This window comes from Syngnathus leptorhynchus, chromosome 11 (genome assembly GCF_054491065.1).
Source record: "Syngnathus leptorhynchus isolate UIUO chromosome 11, UIUO_Slep, whole genome shotgun sequence".
In the NCBI taxonomy this organism is placed as follows: domain Eukaryota; kingdom Metazoa; phylum Chordata; class Actinopteri; order Syngnathiformes; family Syngnathidae; genus Syngnathus; species Syngnathus leptorhynchus.
The window spans coordinates 4,699,007-4,715,719 of record NC_141205.1 but is presented as its reverse complement, the minus strand read 5'-3'; the positions used below and the strand labels follow the sequence as shown (position 1 = coordinate 4,715,719).

Sequence of the window (16,713 nt, the reverse complement as noted above, 5' to 3'; positions counted from 1 at the left end):
CTGGGGAAATTAATCCTAAATTGAAACGGGATTTACTGTCTAAGACAGTGGTCAAGATAAATTTAGCTCAAGTATTTTGACTGTTAGCAAACCTCAATAATCAGTGTGGGTACTTACATATTGTGGAGGACACACCATCCACAGTGAGGGTCTCTGGAGCCTAAACACTCTCCGCATGTCGTGTACTGCTCACAACTCTCCACTGGAACTCTCACCACCTGCAGAGAAACCAAGCGGCATAAATACAGAAAGAGAAGGTTAGTCGAGACATTATTTCTCCATTAACTTGGGTCATGATGAGCAATTGACAGCGTAAGCAGGTGAGACCCTTGCAATGCATCCTGGGAGACGCGACAAGTGATCATGGATTGTTTGGTGACCTCAAAAAAACCATTGGGAGACAGGGAACTGTCAAAGTGTGTACACGTCGCGAGACAAACTCAAGTGTTTGAACAAAGTCGGGGTAAAGAGGTCCTATGTGACAATGTGTGTTTGTGTGTCACTCATTCAGATGCACGCCAGAAGTGTGGGCTTGCTGAGGCGCCAAACACACAAAAAAGTGCCCTTCACTCCACTTAAAGGTGTTAAGAGATTATTCACAACATGCTCCCAGGGGATCAGGAAGCAGAACTATTTCAAGATATTTGTCGCTTGATGTTTGACAGGTAAATCACAAGCATGTGTGCAACAAAGTGGACACGTCCTTGAGTGCACGTGAATGTTTCTAGCTTTCAGAACTGATCATAAAATTGTTGAAAAAAAATTATTGGTAGGTTTGTGTACCAAAAGTGAATTGGAACATGGTTTGAGCGGAACCATGATTAACTTTTTCTCGCTAACGGGGACCCCGAGTTGCTGAGTAACTCGATCCCTGCGTCATGGTGTGTGAACATGTGTGTGCCTGCCCTTGTATCGAGTTGCTACTGCAGGCTACTTTAAATCAAGCAGCGCACTTAGCTTGCTTATTAGGGAGAAACAACATCTAACAAACATCCCCCGGCTAACTAGTGTGGTCACACAGGGATGTTATGAGAACCAGCTTTCAATGGAATGTGGGGGCAAATGGGGGGGCGTGGCTTCTTCTTATGAAGTGCAACCGGGGTGTACGATATACTATATTGCGGATTGAAAAGAAGAACAGAGACTGCAGGAGAAAATCCAGGAGCACAAAGGAACAGCGCAATAAAATATTAAACTTGAGGCCAAGAGTCCCACGTGGGCTCCAACTACAACAGATATGTAGGACAGATGTGACATAATGGAACTCATTTGTGCGCCCCAAAGTCTGGCTACAATGTTTTTAAACGAACAATATGGCGCAGAGGGAGGCAAAAAAAAGAAACACAATTACATCCAGAGAGCGATCCATAGAAAATGATACGAGTGAGCAAAGGTGTAGAGCAGAGAAGACAAGAGGGAGGAGCAGCCGGTTGGTTGGATGAATGAAAGCGTCATGGAAGACAAACACGCAAAAGGGGGAATCTATGAGGAGATGGGTTACGGTGGCAGACGCTTACTATGCGTCATTGTCGCCACGAGTGTGAAGCCAGATTCCATTTGAAAGGCGAGCTGAGCAATGTCTACAAGAACAACAGTGTGAACGAATAAGCAGATAATGGGCAAAAAAATCTCTGAGAATGAATTGTGATTTAACAAAGAGGAGGAACGCAAGTAGGAATCATCACAGCTCTTCTCCATACATCACGATGATGATGATTAAAGACAATGGGGCCACATGCCGTAAATCCATTTTACACTACCAGGCCGTGGTGAGCTTACATCACCTTGTCATTGCGCCTGTGTGATGATAGACACGGCCGATTGTCCATCACAAGTGATGAGGCAAATGTGGTAAAATGAAAAAGAAAATGTTGACGCAATAGAAAGTCGTTATGGTGAACTAGTCTGATTGGATCGGAAAATGCCTCACTGAAGTCTACTTGCATCCCAATAATCAACACGTACTCCGTGTTGATGATAATATACGAGTTGCCTCCACACATACTGACATACATTCTCAGTTTCCCTCTTCTAGTCTCTCCCGATGGCTCTTTTAATGAAAGCCAATTTCAGGCTGCGTAGCACATTACTCCTTTAAATGACCTCATAAAGCAAGACTGGATGCTTCTCTCTCTCGCCATCTCCTCTTATTTACAATGGCCGACGCACTGTAACTCAAGTCCCCCCTTTCTCTGCCTTCTCCGACCGCTCCAGCCCGGCTGACTGAAGTGTCTTGACGTCTTCTTTTGCCTGTGAACTTTCCACCTTTCCTCTTCAATCTGTTTTTACAGTGCGCTATCACCTGCTTTTAAGAGTGCACCTAACAGGCTTTGTGACGGTCACCCCCAAACCCAAAGGACGTGTAAAGCTTTTAACGCGGCTTTTCATTGCTTATTAAATCTAAACACATAAAAGGCCCTGCCTTGTTGAGGCTATTTTTTTTTTTCCACATTAAAAAAGACAGCATAGAGTCAGAATGTATTGGTTCGTATATTTTTCTCTCACCATTAGTAGGAAGACAAGTTGTTTTGTTAATCATTGATTGTTTTGTATGTCAATATTTTGTACATTTGATTACAACGTACATCATGGTAATCTTCATATCCCTTGTAGCCACTTGGGGCATTTATTTATGAGATTCTGTGATATATTTTAGCTAAGCCTAACTACAACAGAAGTGTGGTTGTGTGAGTAGGAACAAAAATGTTGAAAAAAAATTAAATCTCATCAGTCTTCATTGCGGCTGTTGTTATAGGGACGTTCCAATTAACTCCAGGAAAGTCCAATCTCTCGCTATAGGTCAGTTGACTCTACAGTTCTTTGTGTAGCCAGTTGGTGCATGTGGTGGGGATGGAAGAATAAATTGGAGAGAGCAAAACAGCAGACCAAGATAAGGACTGAAGGAGAAAAAGCCGCCAAAACAAAGGTGTGAAAAAGTCAGAGGGTGAAAAAGAGAGACGGACGGGGTAGATGTGAGTGGCGAAGGTAGACGAGCCTGGAGGTCTTCTAATTAACTGCGGATGGGAGAGAGCGGCTGCCTGGTAAATGACTCTGTCACTTTAGTAAATGGACTTTGTGAGGAGTGAGAAGCCACACAGCTGGCATTTCCATTAGCACTGCCAAGCGACCCAGCGCCATGTACACAGGTCGCCAGCAGAAGAGACGGGGGAAGACAATACAGTCATTCCTCAAAGGTGTTTGGATGAGCTGTGGAAGTTGGGAAGATCCGAATCTTGCAGCTATAGTCGTCTGCTTCACTTTGGGTACATTTACGCATAAATACATTTACTGTAGTCATAACTAGGAATCGGAATTGGAAATCGGAATATTTGAGAATCGGTTTCCAGTGAATAGATTTTCAAAAATTATTGGGTTGCCTAGCTATTCAGTATATGGATTGATGATGTAAAAGGTTATGAACTTTTCCAAGGTGGTGCTACTTATATATAACCTGCTTATCGTTTACATTGTTAGTTTAAGGTGTGGAGTGTTGTGTTAGCTCCGCTGCTACATTTACGACCTGCTGTCCAGAGTTTGCATGTTCTCCCTGTGCTTGCATGGGTCTTCAGACACGCCTAAATGAAGACTCAAAATTGACCTTAGGTGTAAGTGTGAATTTTTTTTTGTCCGTTTGTCTTTGAGTGCCCTGAGATTGGCTGGCGACCTGTACATGGTGTACACCACCTCCACCAAGCGTCTCTGTGATGTTGCTGAATTACACACCACTTTGCAGTAGCAATCTATTTTCCTGGTTCCCTCAAGTACCACCTCAAATATGATTATTTTCCTCTCTTATGGCCATTGGTCACATGCCAAGAAGTAAATGGCAACAATGTTTTTACTGTTTCCTATAGCTATTGAGGAGATACTATTTTAAAAATAAAAACTGACTGTGTAGAGAGAAAAGGCATTCACTTAACTGGAGAAGTGTTATCAAACTCTTGAGCAACACAATCACTCAATAGCGCCTTGGTCCGCCATTTTTCTGTCTGTTAGAAAGTACTTTTCCAATTTGAGACCCGGTTTCGTTTTATTTCGACTCTATAACGCTGCCGTTGTGTAAAACCTGACCTGAAAAGCGGCTCGCTAGGGAGTTTTATATTTCATCTAAAGAATTCAATTCAGAACAATTGGCCAAGTTTTGAACAGACACTCGGCTCAAATGTGTGATGTGACAAAATGAAGGCCATATCAACTTTTTGGCTGGCATCATTCCATAGAAGTCAGTCAGAACCACATTTTCCCACTCATCGCCATCCAGCTACAAAAGACGCCAATTGTATGTTCGATTGAGGAGTAGGGCCAAATGGAGAGGAAGAGAAACCATTAACCTCCCTATCTATCTCACCTTCTTTTCCAACCCTATCAGTCTGGACAATCGCGCCGTCCTTTTGGGAGACAACAGTGGAGTAAAACAGCAAGAGATGAGAGAAAGACAGAGCTATCTCGTGACAGCTAGACTTGCGTTAGAACTGATAGCATCAAGACGCGTCTGCACACACTTTTTCCGATGCCGCAAAATCCCACAAGAGATAGAACGGGAAAGTGTAACGAGGCTGCAAGAAACAAGCTCTCTCTTTTGATCAACGCTGTATTATTAGTATTATTAGTAGTACTAGTATTAAATAATGTATTTTCTTGGGTGTGGGCATAATAGCTAGCTAACTGCATGCTGTTCAGCTTTTGTATATTTTCTGGAGCTATCATCAAACGTACATTTAGACATAAAATGCCCAAATTCATTCATCAATCATTAAGATTAACACTACTGAATAAACCACAGCGTGTCTGCTCCACATTGTGCGAGAAAAAGAGCAATAATGGTTTGAACTTTTAGAATCGAGTAAAACGCTGCACTCGCTTTTGCCGCTCTCTCCTTTTCACAGATGCTTTCGCCTCACCGCGCCACGTCCATTAACATTTGCATGACAAAGACCACCGACTTGTTCAAAGTCTTTTGCTGTGCATAGTCACTCCTGGGCGAGCTAATGTATGATGTTTGTGCTCTTTCAAGCCTTGCATGGATAAACCAGGGAGTTGAAAGGAGGTGGCGGGAAGTAATCTAAATAAATATTTCGATTATTATTTCTAAAAAAAAAAACTGCATGAAATCCACTCTATGCTGAATAAATCCAAGAATTTAAGATGCGACAAACTTAAAAGCCGAATAAATCAAGAGGCAGCCAAATATGTGTTATTTTAAACTACTTTTTCTCAGATTGTTCTCTATCGGAAATGTATGTTGATAAATTGGGCAAATTAATCTCGGAGCCACTTAGACCTGACTGATTAGCTGTATTGAGTTGACTAAATGACAGTTTTGATTGATACAACCAGCTGCCTTGTTTTGTGTGTTGATGTCAGCCAGTGCTAATGTGTGTACTAACGAGATTGGCGGCGGACCAGTAATACAGGAATGTAAACAGATCGGCGGACACACAAACATAAGCGCCCCGGACTGATGCGTGATGAAACCATATGTGCGAGACATTAAATAATTACGCCTCGTTGTGGGGAATCAATCAGACAATACAACACATCGGTTTCCATCCGAGACGCAAACTAAGAAAAAGGGGATACAGTTGTGGGCAACCTTGAATGAACCCTGACGAGAGCCCGTGTGCTATCTTTGGAAACACTCGTATTTGTTCGCAGCTCAGTGGGAAAGGTTCTTAAATCTCTCCATAATTTATGTAGTGTAAGTCTGCTTACAAGCTTTGGTAGGTGCTTGGTTTGCAACATACTTCAAAAGGGTTATTATGCAATTAGCAATCATTGAAAAATGTACCATTGAAAAGGCGACTCTGAGGAAATGCCACATTTAGCTGGCAAAAAAAAGTGATGAAAACTGACATACAGTACATCAATTCCAGCCCAAAAATAACAATATAAAATACTTTAATGGAAAGCCATTTACTACTTTGTATTGTATTAACACCCTGTCTCACTAAGCACACACACGCACACATACACAAACACACACGCAAGCACACACACACGTTCAGCAGACTGCCCTCTCCTGATGTCATATCTTCTATCAATAATAATGACAGTGATGAATATAGCTGGAATTGAGCAAGTCATAAATCATAGAGCCTCACCCCTAACTCTGATTCACCGCCCAGGCCTTGTGTGATGTCAGTGTGTGTTTGTGTTTGTGTGTGTGTGTGTGTGTGTGTGTCTGTGTGGAGCAATGGAGAAAAGGGAGGACTTGTCTTGGGCTATGCGCGAGTGGATATGTCCAGTGACACCTTAATGTTCTTGGCTTGTCTGAGGAGCCCCTGCAGGCAACCAGCTACAAGCAGACACGCACACGCGCCACTGAGGATCAGCAGAGAGCTACTGCGTGCGTGCACGCGTCTATGTCATGAGCAGATAGGAAAAGAACAGCATGGCCGCCGGACTCATGCAAAGTAACCTGCAGTGTGTCGCGAATAAAATCCAGCCCTGCGGTCCTTCAATTGCATTGCCGTAGTTGTGTGTTGAGCAAAGGTGCAAAAGGGGGTAATAGCGAGAGATCATTAAAAACACGGCAATGGGATCAGTATAAGGCAGCTGAGAGGGGAGGACTCAATTTGGGCTTAGTTGGAAACGTGTGTGAGTGTGTGTCAGTCGAGACAGATTTGTACAAGTAGAGTGGGGGGGCATGTTGGAGTAGATGGAAGGGCAGCGGATAAGATGAGGAGAGGGTGGAGGGCAAGAGGGGGGAATTGCTCCCCTCTGGTCATTAGTGAGGGGAGGGGCTTCAAAAAGCAGGTCTGGCAACCCGCTCGCTTTCCTGCTTTGGTTAACTCAAGCCTGCTATCCTATAATGGCAATTTAACAAAAAGTAAGACAAGCATGTGTGTACATGAAAGTACAACAACTAAGTGCAGTTTGTTCTAAGTTCTAAAAAGTTTATTCACCACAAATGACCAAGTCAACTCTTGTAAAGTCCTTGCCCACGGGGTCTTTAACTGAGAAATATGATTCAATTTAATAGCCTCTGCTTGGCTCGCTACATAGGAGATTTGCCAAGTCTCCAACACCTTCCATAAAAGCAAACATCACACATATATCTCGGCCGTTTTAATCAGACAGCCGCTTTAGATCTATTAAAAAAGGCCATCTTTGCATCATGCAAGCACCGGCTCTGCTTCCTTCACTCACTGTGCGCTAATGAGACAGACAAATGAGGGGAGCAGCTGGGCCTGGGGAGCGACAGAGCTGTGACACGCTCGCCTCCGCCTGCCCGCCTGCCCGCCCCCCCCTCCAATCCCCCGTCTTATTGCTCTCTGAGTCCTACCATCACAGTCGACATCAGCGGTGGGGCTGGTAATGACCATAGGTGTGTAGACACACACAGCACATGTGACCGCTCACCCTCTGTATTTCTGTGTGTGCGTACATGTTCATTATTAGAGGTCATGCTGGCTCGTGTGTGTGTGTGTGTGTGTGTGTGTGTGTGTGTGTGTGTGTGTGTGTGTGTATGTATATATATATATATATATATATATATATATATATATATATATATATATATATATATATATATATATATGTATGTATATATATATATATATATATATATATATTTTTTTTTTTTTTAATGGGGCATGTTAATTTCCATAAAAATAATATTGTGTACCATAAGCATGCAAAAAAGTCATCATCAAGAAAACTGGATATGGCTTAACCTTAGAATGACGTACAGACATTTTTTTTATTTGGTGTAACTTTTCTCAGATTGTTATTATTTGTCGTTTTCTGTTTTGTTTTGCTTTTACTTATTTTTTTAAACAGACATGAAGGGCAAACTCACCTGTCTGTCAGTCAGTGTGTAGAGGTACTGCTGGTCTGGGCTGAAGAGCATGTCTCTCAGCATGGGACTTCCTCCTTCACTTAAAGTCACCTTTTCATAGAGTACTGATGGACGGTTTGGACTCACAGAGTTCACCAAGATCTAATAAAAAGAACACAGACAATGCAACAAATAAAAAAAAAAACATGCAAAAGAAATCATTGTGCGATTTTTTGGGGGGGATCATTTTAATTTTTTTATGTTCCAAATCAAGAGCGCATATATAAGCACAACAATGCCCTTTAGATATTAGCCAAATTTTCCTTCCATCTGAAAACTGTAGCTCATAACTCAGACTCTACAATGTCAATGCAACACGTATACACAAGCAGCTATTTATCCATCCCGCTGCCGCTGCAAGCATCCAATCTGACAATTGATTGAAAAGTGGCTGCTCGACATAATAAATCGGCCTAATTGCAAGCCTTTGCCAATAGTGTGCGTTGATTCTATTGCTACTGATTATAGTTATGGAGAAATGATTACATGAGTAGATAAATGGAAAGGGAAACTACTCAACCTTTCAAAGAAACAACACATCTCCCAAGCAAATGAAATCAAACAAAGCGGAAAATAGTATACATTGCTCAGAAAGAATCACGCTAATCTCTTTAATAATCTCGATGTGGAAAAAAGGGATGACCATTGTGTAGAAGCCTTGCAAGTCTAAGTGTCTTTGTGATCTTTGCTGAACAGTTCAACAAGACGTGAACAGTAATGGAGCAGAGAGAGGATAGAAGATTGTCTGGCTGGGATGGCTGGGAGCCAAAGTCATCTCAGCAGCAAATGAAAATCACAAAGCAGTGGCAAGGGAGGGAGGTTGGGGGGGGGGGGGGGGGGGGGGGAGGGCAAGTAGCATCTCTCCGTTATTGTCAAGTCGCTCTGCTATCAGCTCACAATGACAAGAAAGGGACAGCAGGCAATGAGTAGTTGGAAAATGTATACAAAGACACACAAATAGGCTCACTCTGATATAGAAGATAAAGTATGATTAGAAACAAACATATTAGACAGTTATTGCTAAATATGCACATCGTAAAAAGTATCTCAGGATGTAAATGGACTAAAAAATATAGTGGATGGGAAAACTCAATATAAACATGTTATATTAAATAATTTGTTTACAGACGAACAGACAGGCGTCCTATTATTTCCGCAAGAGAAAGAGCCCAACCAAAAAAAAAGAGATAAAGCACTGGCGATAAGCGGAAATAAAGACAATATTATCAAGATAATGGAGCAGTAAACAAGGAATGCGTTACATTCACAGATGGATCCTATCTGGACCAGAAATGAATAACAAAGCAGTTCAATATCATTTTTAAAGAGATAGGAAGAAATGAGAAAAAACAAAGAATGACGCTGGGGTGGACGAACTTGTCAGTGAGCTTCTCTCATTAGCGCATCATGTGACCGTCAACCCAAAGATTTGCATTGACATCAAAATGACAGCAAATATTTGCGTACCAGTTTACCATCGGACAAATTGCTCCTTTGCCAACTGCTGTTGTTTCATTCAACCTTCGCTCTCAAGAGGGATATTGTATGCAGTGAAAACACAATTGTGGAAAGTGAGGAATGTATAAGGGGAAAAAAAACGGAAGCAATTGAAGGTAGTCGACCCGTGAAAGGAAGTAATAATTAATTATTTATTATAATTAATTATAATTGTTTCATATCCATTTATCCAAAAGGGAGCACAGCCAAAGCTGAAAATATTGAAACCAGCAGGAGAACACCATTACTAAGAAGACTTAAGTGTAATACTGACGACATAATCCATGGGGATGGACACAATGATGGATGGACGGACGGATGAAGGAATTGGACACATTGTTTGAGTCCAACAGCACAAGAGATAAAAGCAACACAATCTATTAACCGGTTTACCAGAAGGCAGCCAAACTTAATAGAAAAAAAAATAAAAGGTGACTGTGTGGAGCCCTAAAAATCGACGGGTCTGTCCCATCAATCTACAAGCGTCATTTACTTTTAGCGTGTTGAAATTTAAGGCGTATTCATGATGTGGCTGTGCATGTTTATCAAGTCAAGAAATCAATGCAACGTCCAGAGACAGTGCCACTCAGTCATTGTCTCCTCTTCATTGCTAAGCTTTCCAGTAAATACTTGATGGATGCTTTTGCAGACTCATACATAGAAGCATTTGGGTGGAGCCCTTTTTTTTTTTTTTTTGCCATCTTATCATAATGAAACCTCCAAAACTGAAGACAGTCCAATCCGAGGCACAGGCCAAACTTGATCACAAATGGAATTAAATTCTCCTTCACTGGTCACTGAATTCCGATAACACCAGTTGGGAATCACTGCTTAGTATGATTGTGAGATTGGCCACATGACCAAGAAGCAATGTGGCCATTTGACCTCTGGATTTTTTTCCTCCAACCTTCCTCATTCCCACCAACGCACCCAGTGCCAAGATATCTTGCCACAAGGCCTGCTTGGCTGAGATAGACACCAGTGATAGCAAGCTAGTGATGGGGCGGCCGGGCCATGACAGCGAAAGAGCTGGCTGATAAGACAGTAGCATGAAAATGATGAGAACGATGTCTGTCAGTGCCAAGAGTGACAAGTGATGGACCGAGTGGAAATGAAACTTGAGATATGCTCGGAAGAAACGAATAGGTGCCGGGAAATTTTGAAGCAGTTAAAAATCAAAATCTCCATAATTCTAAAGAAGTGAAGAGAACTAAAAAAAGGGATGGAAATAAATAACTGTAAAACTCTCAAACGCCATAAATTAGCCTCACGTAGAAAAACACGGAATAAAAGGGTCCAGGTGTTCCAGGTCTGTTGAACATCTTCAACGCATTGTTACCTTTAACCTTTGCACGTTGATCAGGGAATGGCTGCGACATTTTAAAACAGTTCTGGAAAATGTGGATGAACATAAAGCATATTTTGCTCGGTACCCATGCACACATTTAACACCTTAAACGTGACATAAGCACGTCTGGCCCCGCATAATGGCGTTAGGCCTCACATTCCTGACTTTGAAGTGCAGGAGGCCCCGCATGTATGAGTGTGTGTTGTTTTGTTTTTTTTTGTGGAGAGGGGAATTCAGTATGGCCCTGAACAGAACAAAGGGGAGGAAAGGAAAGTAGAAAGAACATGATGGACAGAGAAAGGGAATGTGTCAGGGTTCTATAGGACCTGCGCTATGTTCGGAGCCACAAGGAGGATCAAAGAGTGAACAATGGATGGAAACACTTAAAACCAGGTCCTCCCTCATCCATACAATTTTTTTAAGGTCAATCCCAACTTGAAAGCTTTCCCAGTTCAATCCGACTATGGTAAACTATATTTTACAAATTTTATCAAGCGTGAATCAGGCAGAATTATTTATGCAACGCAATTTGACCCTGGACTGGATTTTTTTTGTTTCCATTATATGAGATATTTACAAATCCAAACAGATTATAGACCTGTACATACTATAAAATACAATGTGATACTGAATTACTTTTGAAACCTTGCTGATACACAAATGAAAATGAAGGACATGTGTGCATTATTAATGTTGCGCAATTGTCAAGGTAGTATTGTGCACGGCCATTACGCTCTGTTTTCGCCCCCCTCTCAAGGCTGTATTCCCCATGCATTTTCTACCATTGATTCTTGCTATCATTGTCGCCGATCTATTCCACAAGGTTATTCCATACAAATCGTAATGAATACACACCACGTAGCACTACCTCGACGCTTAATGATAGCTTCGTGTCCATCTTCTCTTAACGCTGCGTTGTCTTCAGTAGGCATTCCGATAAAGCAAAGAAATCAGTCACGTCCTATCGCATTGCGAGCTTGGACTTAAGCAAAGCAAGACGCAATATAAAAACATATCAACACGGAGCATTGGTGAGCGCAGCTTTTCCATCATTGTCTGTGCAGTTAAGGTCAAACACATAATTGATGCCCTCAATAATTGGAAGGGTGTTTATTTGACGATTCTGCCGGCTTGTGTGTTTATGTCCTAATGGTGAAAAGATGAGGGCAGACGGAGCATCACGCACGAGTGCTCAACCTTCCACATCTTTTCGGACAAATCCCTCATCGCACACACCCCGTAGACGCACGCAAACATGCGTACACTTTTTTTTAACATACACAGCCAACTTGAATTAACTGGGGGTGAACAAACACCATATGTGGGTCAGCCGGACCACGCGGCCTTTCTTTCAACAGCGTCATGACAGACAAATGATGGAGGTGGTGTGTATTCACATATAAAACATACAAGCACACACTCTGTGGAATGTTAATATGACAGCTATCATAACAGTTTCAGCCTGAGGGTATTTCAAGACCTGGCAAACACGATCTTTACGCATCACTATTCAAACTATATTGTTAAATCATTAAAGGGGAAGTCAACATTCCCAACATTTTTTACAACAGTCTACTACTAGTCCAAACATGGTATTCTGATTAATATTGTGTTTGTGTAGTATAAGTCAGTCCGCATAATCCACTCGTTTTTATCCATCTCAGAGGCGGCCATTTTACCACTTGCTGTCAACTGAAAATGACATCACAAGAGCGCAAGCACAAAACAACCAATCACGGCTCAGCTTATAAATGTCACATGACAAAACTCACAAGTGAGCTGTCAATTAACAGGAGACAAATGCAAGACGGGGCTCAAAAGTAAAGTTGAAACAACTTCATTTGACAACACAGGTGACAAAACAAAAGACATCTGGACAGCCCTTGTTAACACCGAAGCAGCTACGTTCCGACAAATTTCACAACCATTAAGCCATTGACAGCAAGTCCAAATGGGTGACTTGAATCCCTTTGTCCTCTCTTGTTTACTTGTTGTGCCGACTCGGACTGACGGTCTTGGATCTTCACCTGCCAATCTGCACTGTATTTATTCGTGTGTGAGACTGTGACCTTTAGCTGGACAAAGTGGCTGAGGAGAAGGAAGTCTGGGCTTCCCTGCTGAAATTGCTGCCCCCCGTGACCCGACCCAGATAAGCGGTAGAAAATGGATGGATGGATGGATGGATGGATGGATGGATGGATGGACGGACAGACGGATGGACGGAAGGCTGGAACTTCCATGTGTTGCCAAACATAAATAGTACTATATCGGAACAGGGCTCCTCCAGAGGACCTGCAGAGTAAATCCAGCCTTACGTATCTTGTCATTAATTTATCATCACTGCTGCACGCACTCTCTCTCCCCTCATTTATCTCTCAAGTATCACTACCTGTTTTTCCCCATTCTTTCGTCTTCCCGTTCAAATTAAGCGTCTTTAGCTAGTAGTTGTCAGATAAAGTGAGCGCAGCGAGTCACTATACACAGCATGGCGGAGGCATTTCATCTTCCAACCAGCACTATATCACACTAACTCAATCATCTGTGAGGAATTACACGCGTAGACACACACGCGCATCTTATGGCGCCTTACTATGCCTGATTTTATCTGCCGTCTCGCAAACGGGGGAAGAAATTGCACCACAACATTATCATATACAATAAGATGAGATTGAGCGTCCCAACTGAATCTTTTTAGCATCGCCATTCAAATGAGGAAAGACCTTCTCTTACTGGGAGGCAGAGCACAAATTCCCTTATGGAATATGTCAGCTGAAACAACATTACACACTAACGACTGCTGAGCGAATATCAATGTACAGGATATTGCATGCATTCATTTATAGGCCATCTTTTCTATTCATCCAGCAATAAGAATATGATTACGGTTCAAGTTTAAAGTGGAGCTGAGCCTGGAAGAAATACAGAGTTATGCTAATAAGATGCTAGCTTTGTCAGACAGTGGCAAGTGGGACGTAACGACAAAGAATGGGAAGCAAGTTGATTTCAAGGGCCAGATGCTATCGTCGGTGGATCATGAGAGATCTGCAGAGCGTAAAAAACACCGTACGTGGAGAGGGCGGCGAGGTGTGTAGCAGTGAGGGTGTTTGTGCCAAGTGTGTGTCTACAAACTGCGTTAGACAAGATGCTTGTACCCAATTGAGCGAGCGGCGTTAAATCAATTAATAACTAGAAGGCATTAAGAACATAAAACAAACAACATCCCACAACTGATGGTGCACCACGCAGCCTCACTTGACCCACCATTCACTGACTAAATCCTCAATTCTCTGGGATTACACTGATTATGGACCTCATCTTCAGCGGTAATTACCGAGGTAGGTGCGTGTATGTGTTCCTGTGGGAGAGCCATAGTGATTACATGGCCACTGGTGCCTCTAATAGCATCTTTTAGAGATAGGGAGAGAGGGTGATGAGTGATTTGCATCTTTCTTGGGAAGAACCCAAATTCATGGTGGAGGAATTTTACGGTAGTTAAAATCTGCGTAAGATCTTTTCTTGTTTTTTGACTTGACTCAGAAAAATAGCAAAAGACATTGAGATGATAAAAACATTCATAAAAACCCAAATGACCATATTTAGTATTGTCACCCACTAGCCACCCATCTGAAGCAACTAATCTTTCAGATGAATTTAAACAGTTTTACCAACAGCAAAATAGTTATCCCTACAGTATTAAACGTGATGTGTAAAATAACACAAGTTTTCAGGCATGTAGCAAGAAAATCAGTTTTGATTTAAAAGATAGGAGTCTATTGAAGTGAACCGAATCGAATCGTTCCCCTTTAAAACAGAGATACGTATCGATTGGTCTTTTATTGGAGGGATATGTTATTAAATGAAAGCCCACATGTCCAGCACTTACAAGTTAATTCATATCATAAAATGACAAGAACACTGTCTCATATCCTCTGCTGTACCATAGGGAATCGAATCGAATCGCACTACTTCTTCACTGTGACATTTTCAGGATAAAAAGAAGATACCAATTCAGCATGTATGAATGATTTTGACTATTAGTGAGTGAGCATCTGTTTCTTTGAAGATGTTTGAATTTGGATGTAACACAAGAGGGAGTAAGGCCAAAACTAAACCTCAGCAGAATGCGCGCCAAACCACTGCTGGACTCAAATTCCTTTTTTGTGTACCTTTCTTTACATTTGTTTCACTCCACTTCACTGTTCAACAGCTAACATGAGATTTTCAACACTTTCACCTTTTTTACATTCCTCTTTATCAATACTTCAACACTCATTCAAGCATTAAATCCTCAAGTATTTTGCACTGCTGCCTTTTCTTTCAACAGCATTTTTTTTTCCGCCTTGCAAGCAAAAAAAAGTTTAAATCCTCACTCAGCTCCTACCAAAACCACAAACACTCATGGCAAAAAAATGAAAACAGTTTGTGACTGGGAGAAACAAAATTGACAGGGGGCGTTGGGTACAAAATTGGCGGAGTCATGAGTTGACAATGTTTCACGTTAAGAATTACAGCGGGAACAATGACAAGCTTGGTAAGTACGAGATGAGATAATTTAATGAAACAAGAACACGCACGTTACACATACACGGGCACAAATAACGTCTGTCTGTAAAGTAATACAGATGGTGTTTAAAATCAGCTTTATGGTGTGGTTTGGAGGAATTTACAGCAGTGGTGGGCTGGCAGTTATTGGCACTGAACGTGTGTGTGTGTGTTTACATGGAGAGTGTGAGACTGCTTGAAGACTTTTTCAAATGTGTTTCTTACACGCATGATTAACCTCTCCATTCAAACGCGACCTGTGTCTTTTCCTTGGCATTCATCTTAAAATGTCAGATAATTATGATAAATGCGATCATTAAGATGAGCTGTCATTTAAACAAAAGACCTGCTGAATTTTTACTCCTGACAGAAATGATGAGATTACCATTCAGGACAATGCCGTGTGTGTGTGTGTGTGTGTGTGTGTGTGTGTGTGTGTGTGTGTGTGTGTGTGTGTGTGTGTGTGTGTGTGTGTGTGTGTGTGTGTTGCTGCTGGTTACTAGTAGAGAAAGGGAGGCACATTCCTGACACGCGTGCCCTTAAATGCAATCCGACGACTATCTTTTAGCTCAACAACTCTGCATCTGTGTTAGTCTACATTTCACAGTGGAGGTAGACAGCGATCCAGTATACAAACAAAGCACGCCATATGTTTCAAGGGTAACGGGTATCGGCGTGGCAATCACCAGAGGAGGATACGGAGGACCGCGTGCATGTGTTGTGTCAGCTTCACATTTCAGAGGGGCCTGGGGAAGAATTAACGTTGGGTTTGAGTCAAAAACACCATGACCTGTGTCTTAGTGTTGTGTTAAATGGTGATGCGGTATGTGATTTGTACATCTGGTGGGGTCCGTGCTGTTTGCTTAACAGCCAGACCGTATTTGTGCTTCTCTGTCAGGCAGAACTGTTTTTCTTGGCGTGGGGCTGAATGTAAGGCCTTCTGCTGTGAGTTGGACAGAAACGTCCTGATGGATAAGGTTAGAGTTATGGGCGCTCCAAATCTGGACAGGGAGATGGATAGTCTGGGTGGAAATATGCTGAAATATCTGTTGGGCATCACTTGAAATGAACTTGGAATGTTGACGAAAAAAAGTAAAAAACCTAACACTTTTTTTTTTAGTTTGACTAAAATATGCCTCCTTCAACAGCCGTACCATCGTCATGGAAGAAGTAAGCTGTGTTTTGTTTTGACATTTCTGTGACATCATCAGTGAAAAGAGACAGTAATGGAAGACATAAACAAAATGTTAGTAGGACCATAGACCAGGAACTGTGACGTAAACGTAGCATTCTGTTGTCCATTACTTTCCAGGCTGCTCGGCACGCTATGGTTGGTTTACAGCATGTTCTGTCAGTAAAAGATCCACCGTCCATTTCTAAAGTCCGACAAAACTAACTGTAGTCTGAACTCGTCATTCGTACAGCCCACTGTGAGGTAAAGGAAAGTCCCTGGCTTGGGTCTGAGGCCTTGTGCTTGAAATAGTTT

At 42.0% G+C, this 16,713-nt stretch overlaps 1 protein-coding gene across 3 annotated transcripts in view; it reads right to left on the bottom strand.

The window, feature by feature from the left end:
* The window catches only part of plxna1b (plexin A1b), a 116,901-nt gene that overhangs the window by 51,934 nt on the left and 48,254 nt on the right, over positions 1 to 16,713 (bottom strand). For all 3 annotated transcript variants that reach the window (XM_085923415.1, XM_085923417.1, XM_085923416.1), the window contains exons 4-5: positions 7,802 to 7,942; positions 118 to 218 (exon numbers count right to left, since the gene is read on the bottom strand). In XM_085923415.1, the coding sequence (XP_085779541.1) occupies positions 118 to 218; positions 7,802 to 7,942 (242 nt within the window). The remainder of the gene's footprint in view (positions 1 to 117; positions 219 to 7,801; positions 7,943 to 16,713) is intronic.